The 14,613-nt window shown below is 49.9% G+C and overlaps 2 protein-coding genes across 2 annotated transcripts in view; both read right to left on the bottom strand.

Annotated features, from left to right (window-relative positions):
- The window catches only part of LOC144110660 (tyrosine-protein kinase transmembrane receptor Ror-like), a 268,501-nt gene that overhangs the window by 201,736 nt on the left and 52,152 nt on the right, over positions 1–14,613 (bottom strand). The gene's annotated exons all lie outside the window — the stretch shown is intronic.
- Positions 11,257–14,141, bottom strand: LOC144109432 (uncharacterized). The gene has a single exon (XM_077642226.1). It carries the CDS (start codon positions 12,949–12,951, stop codon positions 11,338–11,340), a length of 1,614 nt encoding a protein of 537 aa, XP_077498352.1. The 5' UTR covers positions 12,952–14,141; the 3' UTR covers positions 11,257–11,337.

The following is a 14,613-nucleotide window of genomic DNA, read 5'->3' as shown; positions in this document are numbered from 1 at the left end:
TAGTCTCTTCTCTGTCCTTCGTCGTATTCAATGCCTGTCAGTGTTGACATGGTTTGTCAAGAGCTTTCGTCAAGAAACACTTTACGATGACTCTCTTTACCAACTTCGACTGTGCCGAAGCATATGCAAGGATTGGCTAGTTACACCTATAGTCTTCCAAGGGTCGCCGCGGTGGCTCAGTGGTTGTGGTGCTCGGCCGCTGACCCGAAAGACACGTGTTCGATCCAGGCCGCGGCGGTCGAATTTACATCAAGGCGAAATTAAAGAGGCCTGTGTGCTGTGCGATGTGAGTGCACGTTAAAGAATCCCAGGGGGTCGAAATTTGCGGAGCCCTTCATAGCCTGAGTCGCTATGGGACGTTAAAGCCCCTCAATATATAAAAAAAGACTAAACCTATAGGCTCACCGTACTAGCACACATGTGCGATGAATGTGCCATGGTTGCGTGGTGTTTTCTTTCGTTGTGTTGTCACTGACCCGGTGCGTATATGAGCCAGGTCGAGGCAGTAAACACACTTGTTAGTCAGCGCCTGTGTCTCCGTCCTTTTGTTGCCTCCTCGGGGTTTCTATACTGCACTGGAGTCCTCTGTGTTCAGTGGAGTGCGCGTAATGCGGCCTACGCCGTCACACGTAAACGCCTGGCATCACTAAACAAAGGAAGCGCAACCGGAGCCTTGTTCTACTAAGCAACGTGTGCTGGAACCCCTCCCCCCCCTCTCTCCCTCTCTGTTTTACACACCACCGCTCTCGCCTCGGCGTGCTCACTGCCTCGAGTGCCTCAGCTGCGGTCGTGCGCGCTTCTTCCCTGCTCCGGCTGTTCGAAGCCTCTCCCCGATGGTAATGAGCGCACTTGAAGTCGATAGACACGCGGCCGGCTATCCCAGTGTCATGCGAACGGCACCACGCACAGCGCTACCAAGAAGGGCAGACGCAGAGCGATTGGCAAGCTGGCAGGCTGCGCGCTGATTATGATTGATGGCGCTATATCGGTGGGGGGGGGGGGGGGGGGGTAATGACCCTCCTTTGATGCGTTAAAACGCATCAAAGGAGGGTCATTACGCAGGCCTTTGCATATGCTCTATTGTGTTCATTATTGAGCTCTATCTCACCCGTCGTCGCGAATAACAGAAACTTTCTGCGCAGAAACTCAGCAGAGCGAGGAAGATTTCACGGCGGAGGGATCTAAGGGAAAAATGTAGTAATCACCAGTAAAACACGTGTGCAGTTTTCGTGTGTTCACGAGTGAGAGATTTGAGCAGCTCTTAACAAGCCCTATTCGAAGCAAGCCAGGATTAGAAAGTGGGATACAAAGGGCCGTATACGTGCCTTTTAGGAACCAGGGAGAAATATAAGACAAAGTTAACGCTCTCTCACTACTGTTCGAAGGGACACTGCCTCCTCCCCTTCTTGACTCCCTGTGTGCACGCCTGTCTTCAAGAACCTATTTGAATAATAATTTACGGTCTTGCCAAAGCAGGCCGCAACTTCCAGCACAGCTTCACCTGAACAAACGCTTCTTCATCGGAACCATTGTTTTATGATACCAAGATTGCGATGAATGACGTTCGCGTTGAAATTCATCGCTGCGATGGCCTAGTGGTTTGACCATTCGCCTCGCATGCGGGAGGTGCGGGGTTCGTTCCCCAGAGCCGCCGGGTACCGACCGGTTATACGATGGGTACAAGCTTTCCGGTGGTCTGGTGCACGGTTTCTTTAGGGTGAATTACTTGGGAATCGGGCACTCCGGCCCACCTTGAGAAGATGAAAACTCCTTGTGCCTTGGCGCTCTTTGACCACCTTTGAGCCATAAATATGTCCCCATCATTACCATCATCGTGTCGAAATCTGCACACAAACAACGACGCAGAATAGCGAGTCCTTCTCATTTTATTGCAGTTTTGGCTCTCGTCTCTTTGCGGTCAACGCATTCAGCTGTCGAAATTTTTTGATGTTGAAGTACGCGCTACACAATCGACGGTAATATACGCGAAGTTCCTCCATTGAGCCAGCTCTGAAGTGTAACACAAGGCACAGGTGCATCGTAATCCGTGGTGCGCGAGATTTAATGAATACACTTATAATACCCGAGCCATTCTGGACGCTTTTTATGCTCTATTTGTACTCTCAGAAATAAAAACGAAGCACAAAAAATCGCACCCTGCATACAGGCAGTCACAGTAGTGAGCGCTCTTCCAGACGTGACCATGAATTGTGGAGAGCGTCCGAGCTGCGATCACATTTCGCCGCGCGAACAGTCCCGACTTTCGAGATCCAACTTAAATGCCCTAATTTGCGAAAGAACGCTGCAATTCCCGTTCCCTTTTCCCGTGCAGTGCTGCGGAGGTGTTCTCTAAAGAGGCAGCTTGCATGCCCTGCACACAATTTTCGAACAAAACAAGAACCGCTTAAGAAAATAACGCTGCTGATGCGCCCCCACAGCGGAAAAATTGGAGGGGACACTCAAGCCCTGCCTTAAGGATAAGTGCGTGATAGCGTTAACGGGGTAATGCCCTTATATGCGGCATTGGTCACTCTCAGCTTTACATTCCTGGCATTCCTGGCAGTCCTCGCACCACACCGACACGCACCTTCATGCGGACATTTTTTGTCTTCTCTTCCCACTGTTTTGCCCCACTTGATCTCCGCCAGACTCGGCCCCGAACCATTATGCTTTCTCGCATGGCGGCGCACCCCGGGAGTAAAGGAAAAAGGAGCACGCAAAACAAACTCGGCCACGCAGACAAGCGAGACGAACACCCGATATCGGGTGCCGCAATTTCCTTATACTCCACCGCATATCACCCGCGTGGCTGCCAGGCGTACACCGCTTCCTCCCGATCTCTCTCTCGGTGCGCTTTTCCCCGCTGCCTCCTCCTCCGCTCTTCCTTCCCTATCCCCGTTTCTTTCCCATACCCCATCCCTGGTGCTTACATTCCTCAATTAGGCTATTCCATCAACGGCACCCCGGAGCCTCTTTTTTCCCTCGGCGCAGAAAAAGAAAGGCAAAAGAAATAAAAGGGAGTAACGTCTCGATATAACCGCTCCGCTTCCCCTGTAACAACATTCTTTCCCTGCCGTGACTCCCTAAAAGCATGCACCGCTGTGGGAATTGTAGCTCGCACCAGACAATGCCGAGAGCTGGCGTAGGAACAGCCCTAAGCGATGAACGCGCGGAAGTCTACACGCCTTTTCTCTCTTGCGTCAGACGAAAACAGTGAGACCAGCGCCGATTTTGGGAGTGAGTCACACCGTGTGCGAAATCTCTTTACGGAAAGAGTTCGTGCCCTGGTTACCAGCATATACTCTTAATCAGCCATCTAACTCTTCAGGTTTGCCTCTGGCCATAAAGTGTGGGAACGGCCTTCCAGAAAACACTCCGCGGCACCATGTGTGCTCAAATAGAAGAGCAAGAACTAATCCACCGCTTTCTTGTCTGTGCAATCATTTACCTAATATCTCTTTATATTTCGAAATATATAGTATTAGCCGAGCTCTCTCTGTACTTGGTAGCGAAATGTTCTGATGCAATATCATATTTAAAGTGTTCAAATGATACCTTTTCTTCGAGGCTATTCCGCTTATTCATACTGTATCGTTTCACTCTTCTAGCAACTGCATGAGGCTGCCGTACTTTTAGCATTTTTTACGACACCTGCCGACTGCTGACCATACTTTTTGCTATTGAACCACCTCCCACCTTCTCGCTGTTTCATTCAAGTAATGTTTCAACTCTGTAGCCGAGTGAAAGCAGTGAATAAAGACATAAACAAGATCGCGAAATAAACACAACAGTTGGCGCCTAGGCAGTAGCTATTTGCGTTTTCCTGCGCTTATTTTTTTTCCGCACAGTGCGTGCGCAACTTCTCGTCAAGCCCTCAAGAGTTTTGGCTACTCGGCAAAGATTTCTGCTGCCCAGCGCGGCGACCGCCACTGCGTCTCTCGTGCAGCTCCCCCAAGGCTGCACGGTTATTAGTGAGGCCGAGTGTAGAGCTTGTGAGCCTGTTACTTTTCTCGCCGGCGTCTCCCTCCCTTCTTCCCCTGATTCCCGCTGTTCTCGTTTACTCCCAATTTTCCCGACACCATCTGTCACCCAGCCCTCCCTGGCCTCCTCCACGCGACCATCGCTTTTCTCCCTTTATCTAGCGGCCTCTCCCCATTCCCTCGTCGATTGTCTGCGCAATGCTTTCCCCACATCCCGGTAATCCCTCGGCGGAGCATGTCATTGGCACGTGTTCTCTCAGGTCCGGCTCTGCTCCCGATCCCTTTAATACATCAAATGCGCTCTCTTACTTTTGAACTCTGCTTTATACTTGCCTCTTTTTACCCTGCGGAGTCGTTCACACGCTTGACCGCGTGGAGCACTCCCCACATGGAGAGATGCTCCCCTCCCATCAATCACAAAAGAGAAAAATGATTTGATGGAATCGAAGCTGGGCATGTACGAGAGCGTGTGAAAGCGTCGATGGGCGGGCTGTCTTGGGCCCGACGGTACGCCGCGGCACCTGTGAAGCTCGCATGCGAACGCTTTTTAATGAAACAATTTCACCACACAGGCATTGCATCACACAAACAGAGCAAAAAGTTGCGGTGCGCACTTAGGGTCCTTACGCGATGTGAATGCGGAAGCATTTCGGCTTCCCCCGAAAGGTCTTCAGCATAAATTATTTTACCCGGAAGGCTGTTACCCTGAAGGCCTTCAACCAAAAAGCCTTTATCATTACCGATGTCATGACCTTCATCAGTCTTTAGCAACATCCTTCGTCCTTCCAAAACAACATCTATTACTATCAATCATTATAGCTATCACATTTACTAACTGATATTGTCCTTAATGCCTTTGCTTCATTGTGTATGGTGACTCATTAGGGCTCATTCACACTTGAGAGTCGCAGAGGTCGCGCGACCAGCAGTCGCCTGCGACTACACCGCACTTCGACAACACCGATGTTCACATTTCCAAGGGCGACCTGCGGGTCGGGTCGCCTTCTCGTTCGATTCTCGTTTGAAATGAGAACTCTTGGGAATGACGCCGTTCGCGCTTTCGAAAGTTTCGTCTGATTTGGCCGCGTCTCCTGCGCTCGCGCTCTGCCCTCGAAAGTTCTCTGGTCCCTCGATATTAGCAATGTACTGCGACGACCTGCGCGAAGAGGAAGATGTAGCGGCAATGAGCACCGCGGCCGTACAAGCGGCCTGCCAGCCAGCCTGGATGCCGGCCGCTAGCGTCAGAAAGATGTGCTTGTATGTTGTTTGTTCGCTTCCATACCATGCTCTGGGAAGTCGAAATTCAAAAATGAATCAGTTTTGAGGGTGGTTGGCCAATACCGAGCTGCTGGATACAAGCAAATTTCTTCTCATAGCCGCTTTGCTGCTGTTGCCCAAAGCGGCTCGATCGCCTGGCGTCTGCCTTCTCCGCTGCTGAAGGCGTCGCGGAAATCTAGCATATTCTTATATTACCATGAGAAGGGTTTCACAATAAAGCCGTGACGGCAGCAGCATCTTCGTTACAGAGCGGGTCAGTTCCGAAACGCCCTCAGCTACGGGATCGATGTGAAACCAGCCAGGCTTAGCGACGAGTACGACAGCCAAGGAGCAGATAGCGCAGTTCGTCGCTCGGCGCATCCGCGAGCGACGTCGTTGCCGAAAGCTCGGCTCGCTCACTGATCGTTTCAGCGGTTTGCGACTCGCAGTAGCGGGGCTGCAAAATCGAGCAGAGAGCGACTGGCCCGCGACCGTCGCTTTTTGACCAACGCGACCGTTTGCGACTGCCGCTTTTTGACCAAAACAGTCGCGCGACCTCTGCGACTCTCAAGTGTGATGAGCCCTTACTAATGGTGTCTTCGACTGGTCGCTCCCGCGATCCGGTTAGGATCTGGCAGAGTGGGAGCCGCTCTCGCTCTGGGCGCATAGCGAGGCTAGTCAAGCCGAATGGTCAGCGAGTTTTTAGAGCGGAAGCGCAGGGGGCAGAAGGGGGACGTAACTTCCGGAACCACTACGCGGCACCGCTGCTGATGTCAACAGTAGCCGCACGTAAGGTCCCTTGATTACCTTTAGCCGCACAGTTTGCATCGCGGTCGCCGCTTAGCCTGTATCGATCGCTGTATACCCCGGCTTTCCCTCCCACGGGACGCTCATTTTTCGAACATCGCCTTGTGGATAGCACTGTCGTCCTCGTCTGAGCTGCTGCTGGAATCGCTGTTGTCATGCGACAGCAACAAAGACCGCGTTCCTAGCGTATATGCTTATCCGGCGTTTCTTGAACATTTTGCCTCACACAGCGCGGCACCTGCAAAACACAACGCAGCAAGCGTGACTGCGCCAAAAGCCTGCACTTGCTTCTGCCTACGCGCAGGGGACGCCGAGGCCTCGCACCGCTTTCGCGAAATGGCGGAAATGGCTCTGTCACGTGGACTCATCTCGGAGCCGCTCCGACTTTTTTCTCGGAGCGCCTCAGAGCGCTCTGAGCTGGAGGCGAGCACTCAGAAAGAACCATCCGAATGTAGTCAGAGCGGCCGGTATCGACCAGCCGAATGTGCGGTCGCCTCTCAGAGCGCTCTAGAGCGATTTAAAGCGACCAGTCGAAGACACCATAATACTACATTACTGAGGTCAGGCGACATGAGATACTGGGGTGCCACTTTTTGGTGGATGTTTTGTTTCACTCCTGATGAGCGGTACAATGCTTTCTCATTAAAAGTTAATGCAGGTCTTTATGCAGGTGCGAGCTTCCAAAGAAGTGTCGTTCCTTGCCTAGTTGAAAGCACGTCGGTGAACAGCCGAGGTGTCTTGCAGTTGAGCGTGGCATCGTGACTTGTATATGTGGGCGCAGTTCGAAGAAAAATGTGGTGTATAAAGAAAATTGCAAATGTGCATGTGAAACTTTTGATGCACCAAAATACGGGCAGCTATTGATCCCTTCGCTGCACTCGGAGGAGGGAGCGCAGTGTCAGTCCCGCGTTCGCTGTGCTCACCAGCAGAGAGCTTTAGGATAAGGAACCCCCCAAGAAGTCTGCAGCGTCGAAATACGCATGCGCAGAACGTAAGGCACGCGTTGCATTCTGGGTTAACGTTAGCGGCGAATGCCAATTTGCCGCTCTACGTTAGGGCCACGTGGCGGCGCCCCTCCAAGCGGGGCCTCTCGCTTCACCACCGATTCGTCGCTGCTGCTATGTCTCATGTCCAAGGCAAGCGAGAGGCGCGCGAAGCCTTCCCTTTGTATGAAGATACCTGCACCACACAACTTGAGCGATAACACGTGCCGAATTTTCAGATTGCCTCCAAACTTGCAGAGCGAGTGCGCGTCGTTTGAGGTCAGGAGGCTCGGAATGTTTAAACAGGTTGACGATTTTGGTCCAAAATGGATCACAGAGGATTGACACTCCGTTAGCACAGTTTTTTTTTGTATTTCGGCAGCAATTTTCATTGATTCGAAGGCAAAAAAAAAACGAAAAATAATTAAATTTGCGAGAGTTACTATTGCGGGTTCCGAGCGATATGGCGTTGCACGTGGCAAACATTCCAAAAAACAAGGTCAAAAGCATTCCTTGCATGCTGCGTTTGTTTCGGTCAGTGTATGCGAATCTGGTACAGCACAAAAGTAATCAGATATATGGAGCAGAAACATTTTCATACGTATCTTTTTTTTTTATTTCAGCATTTTTCTTCTTCGTTGTCAACGAAGAAAAGCTCGGCGTAGACGCGTAGGGAAAACGCCTATATTAAAAGTCACCGGTGCACGCGTCCGTACCATTGGGGCCCGCTAATTCCTTTGGGCCCTGAGAACAATGGCCTGATCACGCTTTGGTACACACACTTTACGGAAGGTATTTCCGAACGCAGCACAGAGATTTAGCAAACCGGAGACATACTAGCGCGGACGTATATATCGGTTTTATGTACGAGAGTTGCGCATGCTCAGTGGCTCACGCCTGGCAGAGTGGGACCACTGCGCGTGCGCAGCAGTCGTAAAACCGGTTTACATCTCCGGTATGCGACATTCGTCAGCCTCCGGTAGCCGCTTCTAGGCGCAGGCATTTCTGCGCGGATGGCGAGAAGGGATGAACGGGAGGGCAGGCTTTATGGGGAGTAAAGGTGGGGAGGTCGACCGTAGGAACGCGGCTCTGGCCAGCCACTCCTCTTTAGGGGAGAGGAGAAAGCAATTAAAAAAAGACGCCCACAGTGCAGACGGGAGGTGACCCCTTCGTGTAATACAATGCACTGCATGGGATGGTATGAGAGCCCGGACAAGCGAACGCAGCGAACGAGCGTGTAGCCTATCGAGTGTGGGAGAAAGCAACCCACCGGCTGTGCCATCAAGCGAGCTATCGAGAGAGTGTTAGTGTACAACTGAGTATAGTGGTGCACCGGAGTCACGTATTGTTTATCGACGAGTGTGTTCCGCTGGGTACTTCGTAAAGCATCCCTCAGTGTGTGAACTATTCCTGTTCTCACTTTGCTCCCAGTTCTCTCTCACCGCGGTGAGGAGGAGAGGCTGCAATTTTCTTGCTTGCTTTGTGCAAATTTTGCCCCTATTCCAACCCGCGTTCGCTCAGCGCAGGATGGGGAGTCTGTATATAACCGCAGCGCCATCCGCCGTTCTTTACCCCTCTTTCCCCTCCCCCACCCCCAAACCCATCAGCCGGATACAAATTGGGCGTGACGGGGCGTTATTCTTGCGGGAGAAGCGGACGGCGGGGGGGGGGGGGGGGGGGGGGGGTATTAGAGGGGAGAGGAAGTGACAGCCTCTCAGCCCAGTATACAGGCAAACGGCTAAAAGCACCGGGTAAACTAGAACTGAGGGCTGCTTCGAAGGAAAAAAAACTCGAAAAAAACATAAAAACTTGCACCGCTGGGAAGGGAGAAAAGTAGCTCTAAATCACGCTTTCTTTTGCCGTTCTTTCTTTCTCCTTCCTAAGGTTTTCGCTTTTCTATCGTTTATTCATGAAGAGAGCAAAGATGGAACCGGGTCGTTCATGCTCTATTTATTTTCTAGCGTGCCTCGCTTTTATTCGCTCGTTACCTCGTCGTGCAAGGAAGCAAACTTTCAGGAAAACTGTTTGATCGGGCAAATTTCAATGCAATGCTGAACTTCTGTCTTCAAAACAAATAAAAACACATCGCAATAAAGTTAAAACTTAGAGTAACAATTCACCTTTATACTATTTTCATTCTCTTCCAACCACTCCGCAACCTTTAGCCTGATAATGTCGGCGTATTGATGCATTTCCCTCTTGCTCACACATTACGTGGTTCTTCGCAGCAGGGCTTCATTTCTGGGTTTTATGAACACTGCGGAAGAAATTCCAAGAGAAAAAAAATACTCTGTAGAGCGCCTGCAACTCGACACTCGTCGAAAGTTTGCTGCCGATTCGTTATATCAATGCATTACTGACAAGCGTTGGCGCATTAAGGGCTGGCCATTTCGTAACGACTGTTGAATTCATATACAATGGTGCTTCGCCTAAAACTTTACACAGTTTTTAAAGGCAGGCTTCTTGAGTTAGAAGAGCACTTGTTTTCGACATGAAATTGTGAGTAGTGAGTACTTACATCTGAGTAAAGCTAAGATGTGCTAACCAGCAAGCTGGTTTGGCTAATATTGAATCGATAAGCTTTTAACTATTTCTGTTAGGCTCCTACACCGCGGTGGCTCAGTGGTTATGGCGCTCGGCTGCTGAGCGGAAAGACGCCGGTTCGATCCCGGCCGCGGCGGTCGAATTTCCATGGAGGCGAAACTTTATAGAGGCCTGAGTACTGTGCGATGTCAGTGCACGTTAAAGAACCTTAGGTGGTCGAAATTTCCATAGTTCTTCACTACGGCGTCCCTCATAGCCTGAGTCGCTTTGGGACATTAAAACCCGTCATAAATCTGTTAGGCTCCTTAAATAATGAGAACCATATGTAGCCAGTCGTAAGTAATATCATATCGGTTTTTAGAATTTCGAAAACACGGTTACCCTCGGCACTGTGGCCCCAAAAAATCTGGCTATCCCTACGAGTTACGTGCAATGGAGAGGTTGCTTTGTCTTCAAGCTTCTCGAAAGTGTACTTATTTTGCACAGAGGTAGCCGAAATTTGTCGTGCCACTGCGCCGATCGAAGGTAATTTTGTTTCGAAATTCTAAAAGCTGACATGGATATCACTTACGACGGGCTACATAGCTACCAGTAATTAAGGAGCCTAACAGTAATGACTATAAAATATTGGTTAACCAGACTCCTAGTTAGCTCGTCTGAGCTGTATTTTGTTGTACTACACCGGTGAATATGATCTGCCGAAAAAAGCGCTCTTCTAACTCAAGAAAAAAAAAACATCGTGTAAGTTGTTCGGTGAAACACCCTGTATACGCATGCGCAGGAATAAAAAAATGATCAAAGCGACTTGGCAACTGCGCCGGAGACAAAAGCACATGTTACGTCAGTGCACATCACAGGCTGGCGTAAACAAATCGATGAACTGTAAGCTAGAAAAAAGAAATAACGACAAAGCCATAGATAGAGAGACGCCGAGAAAACGAAGAGGGAAAAAACTATACAAATGAAATCGCAGGAAGGACGCGGAAGCTTTCCTCTGCTGACAACACAGGTAAATCAGAGCAGGCAGCCTGCTTTTTACTTTCTCCCTGTCCCCCTCCTTTTGCTTCCTTGCTTTCAATTTAAACTTGTGGTTGTTTGCGCTCAGCCACTCCGCGCACCTCTCCACGGTCCGCATGCTTTCTTTTTGGGCTTTTTAGAGAGCCGCCGTGTGCGAGCATGCTTGAAATTAAGGGCGTCCCCGGCAGGAAGGCATCGTGGCAGAATGTGCACGGCTGCCCGAACACGCTGCATGGCACGCTGCTCGCTCTGAATGCAGGCCGAGTGTGTTTATTGCTTTCCCCTTTTCACTGCTCCTTGACGCGTGCAGGGACGCTGGTTGCTTCTTTCCTTGCTGGGCTCCTTTTTGGGCTTCAGCTAAGGCCGAGACTTTCTGTGCGGAACAGGCCTAACTCCTCAGTGCAGCGCCTGGGTAGTATCGCTTGGTAACTACCCCGCCCTCCAAGAAAAAAAAAATCTCTAGTCCGACTTCTTTATACTTCCATGCTTTAAATATGATTTAAAAACAAACAGTGAATGCATGGTGTCTACCAAATTGTTATTTTCAAATTCCCTGACTTTTCCAGGTTTTCCCTGACCATTTCCATAAAATTCCCTGACCCACGTCCTGGAAAATAATTTAGTCCACTGCTATAAAAACGCAATATATTGCACAGGTAGGCATTGCACTCAAAGCAAAATATTTTATTCAGGTACATAAAACCGCTTATCCACTATTGAAGAAGGTAAAATATCATTGACTAGTTGTTTCAGGCATGTTTCAGGGAGATAATTTCTTCCTCAAGACGAGAAGCCTGCAACTGTGCATCGCTGATGAGCTTTTGCTTCTTGTGTTGAAGCTCCTTGACAAGAGCAGCCACTCTCTTCTTCTTCCTTTCAGCATCTGATGCATCCAATCTCTCTTGCCTCTTTCTTTGCAACTCCTCCTTCCATCGGGCGTTGGCACCACGAACCATTTGCATCATTGTGTTCGTAACATCAATTTTGGCAACCCCTCCAACAGCTGAAACTGCATCATACACCACTCTCTGTGCAATCAGCGACTCTTCTTTGAGGTTTTCGACAAGGCATTCTTTGTTTACAGAAAATCCTCGTTCCACAGCTGCATTGCCATGAGACATGCAAAGAATTAGCTTGACGAACAAAAATAGCTCTTTATGGTCCCGTGAACACAACTCAAACCAGAGCGCATCCAGCCTCTGTTCCTTTCTGTCAAAGCTCCTCAATGCCACCTGTACTGAGCTCAATGAGCATACCTCACCATAGGAACGGTGGGTACGCTCAGCTTCCAAGCCAGTCATCCACTGGTGCTCCGTTAGCACCTCCAGTGCCATGCACAGTTTTTTAGCACCAGCCTCTGGGGACAACGCACTAGCAGGGTCCAAGCAGCTTGCACCTCTGGTCAACTTGTATTGCAAAGGTGACCTTTCCATCACCTTTTGTGAACACCTCTTCACGAAGGAAATACAGTCTTTTTTGAAGCTAAGCACAGTCAGTTGCGACGGTTTTGGGATCTTGCGAAACTCATTTTTCGCAGCAAACCCAATGTCAAATGCAGCAGCAGAAACCATGTTATCTGGGTTCTCCAAGTCAATCCTAAGCAGCTTGGAGGACGTGTTGGTAGCTTGGAGGATCTCTTTTCGGATGATTCTACCAAGCAATGACCGTAACAGGCGATCCAGAGCAGGAGCAACGAACGGCAGCATGGGCTTGTCCGTCTGAAATTCAGCCAGAAATGGCTCGAGTTCTTCAGCAATTGACAGCATAAAAGCCAATTTCACAGGCAGCATCCTGTCACCTACTGCCTTTTCAACAGTGCTGAAGCTAGCGCATGCTGGCGGCTTTTTTGCTTCCTTGGAGCATTCCACATATTTCAGTAAGTTCGGAATAATGTCAAGCGCTCTCGAGATCACCTTCCTATTCTCGAGCCACCTTACTGGGCAGAACTTCAACGGGAACACAACACTGCCCGTGTAGCGAGTGTAGTCTGCGCGACGTGCTGGCGCACACTTGAAGAGATTATAGCTCCCACGAAGAAATGCTACCAGATCCCAGTGTGTCGCAGAGTGGCCTGTTTTAAATGCGCCATTGACAATGTGGAGTCCACAGCTCCCAATGTCCAGGATCTTGTGACTGTTGTCAGCTTCTCTAAGTTCTTCCTTGAGGGACCTTAAAAACTTTAAGTTGACGTTTGGCCCGTCCATCGAAACTTGTAAAATATTCATTTGCTTAATGCCTTCTGTGGCTTTCCTAAAAGCAACACTCAAATCTTCTGCGCAGGTGTGCCCCAAGAAACACGAAGTTAGGTAGCGCGTCTTCACAGTGGCATCAGTTTGGTCCCAGTACCTGATCAGTACATCCATCTGTTCTTTCTGAGTGACTTTGTTGAGCGACTCATCAAACGCAATCACCAGATAAGGAACGCTAGACAGGCTTGACAGCAACTTCTCTTGAAAGTATGGTCAAATACCATGACAAATGGTGTATCCCACTTTGTCTTTTCCAAGTTGCATTTTGGTAGCGATCTCACAAGTGGGGAACATCAAAGGAAAGAGCGAGGCAGAGGCTGCCGCTGATCGAAAAGATCCATGGGTCATTATAGTGTTCAAGCACCACATGATCTCGGCCTTTGTAACTTCGTTCTTCAATTGAAAGCTACGCACTGACGTCATCAGAGAAGGGCTAAGTGCTTCTGTGGCGGTAGTTGGAAGCATCGCCGCAGCACTATGACCACTATTGCAACCTCCGGACGAAATGCCCGCTGGTACCGCGGAAGGCGAGCCCGCATTTGTCGCAGTCTCGAAAAATGAGACGACTCGGGTCTGGGAAACGCTTTGCAGAGATTTCATAGCAGCTTGATGCTTCTTACTCTCAACATGACTAGTAATCGCCCTCTTACCCATGTTGCTCAGGGAGAACTTCTTGCAGCACATGGTGCAGCGAGCACTATTTGGGTCATTTGGCACGGGTCTAATCCATGTTGCATGTGCGGAGGTTTCCGGGTTTGTCCAATCAGGGTTGAAGGAGCATTTCTTCGACAGTGACATGAGCACTTCCACAAATATCTTCAGTTCAGGAGCACAACACAAAGGAAATTTCAACCTGAAGACCGAAATGCACGCGGTAGAGACAGGTGCGCGTGACTAGTTGCGATCACGGGGAGACGCGAAAACTAACGAACGAATGGAGTGCTATTTGCGCTATACACGCGCCTCTGGAAGTATAGATGAACAACGGCTGTACAATTCTGAGCTAGTTCTGCGTTATGAGTGGTAGCGCGCGCCACCTTGTATCAGTGACACGTACCTGCAAGAGCTTGTGGCGGATCACGGAGGCCACGCCGTACGTATCATGCGCCGCGGCCGCCCTTCACTGTACTCAAATCCGCACCTGACCGCGACTGCCGCTACTGGTACGAGCGCGCCAGCATATGTTATTTTCCCTGACTCTGCAATCTTTTTAGTAATATCCCTGACAATTCCCTGACTTTTCCCGGCGTCTTAAAAATCCCTGACAATTCCCGGTATTCCCGGTTTTCCCGGTCGGTAGACACCCTGGAATGCGACCTCGGCTCTTGTTTTTGCTGTTGTCGCTGTGGCTATTGCTATTCAAATGTTTGCAGTTCTACTTACCCCTTTTCCTATCCCTTGCCCCTCTCAACTTTTTTATATATAGCAATCATGACATCTTCCAATAATGGCGTGAGCCTGACGCACCAGCCTCAGCGGATATATGCACAGGGAGATCCCACTGGGACCTGGCCGTTTCACTACGAAACGAAAGGGCTCGGTACAAGCCACGTCGGCTGAGGGTGGTGACATCTACGCCATTCTGAATAAGGCGCTCGATTTTCCACGTCGAAATATTGCTTCGGAAGTGAGGATCGGCATCCTTAACATATGCGCGAGCGTTCACTACTGCTGCCACGCATCCAGGCCTTATTTCAGAATAAATTTTAGCACCTTTGTCTCCATTCCAGGAGTGGGCGAAACCATTGTCATTCAAAACGGCGCCTCTCGTTCGGA

Source organism: Amblyomma americanum, chromosome 11 (genome assembly GCF_052857255.1).
Source record: "Amblyomma americanum isolate KBUSLIRL-KWMA chromosome 11, ASM5285725v1, whole genome shotgun sequence".
In the NCBI taxonomy this organism is placed as follows: domain Eukaryota; kingdom Metazoa; phylum Arthropoda; class Arachnida; order Ixodida; family Ixodidae; genus Amblyomma; species Amblyomma americanum.
Note: the sequence above shows the minus strand (reverse complement) of the source record. Positions and strands in the feature narration are given on the sequence as shown.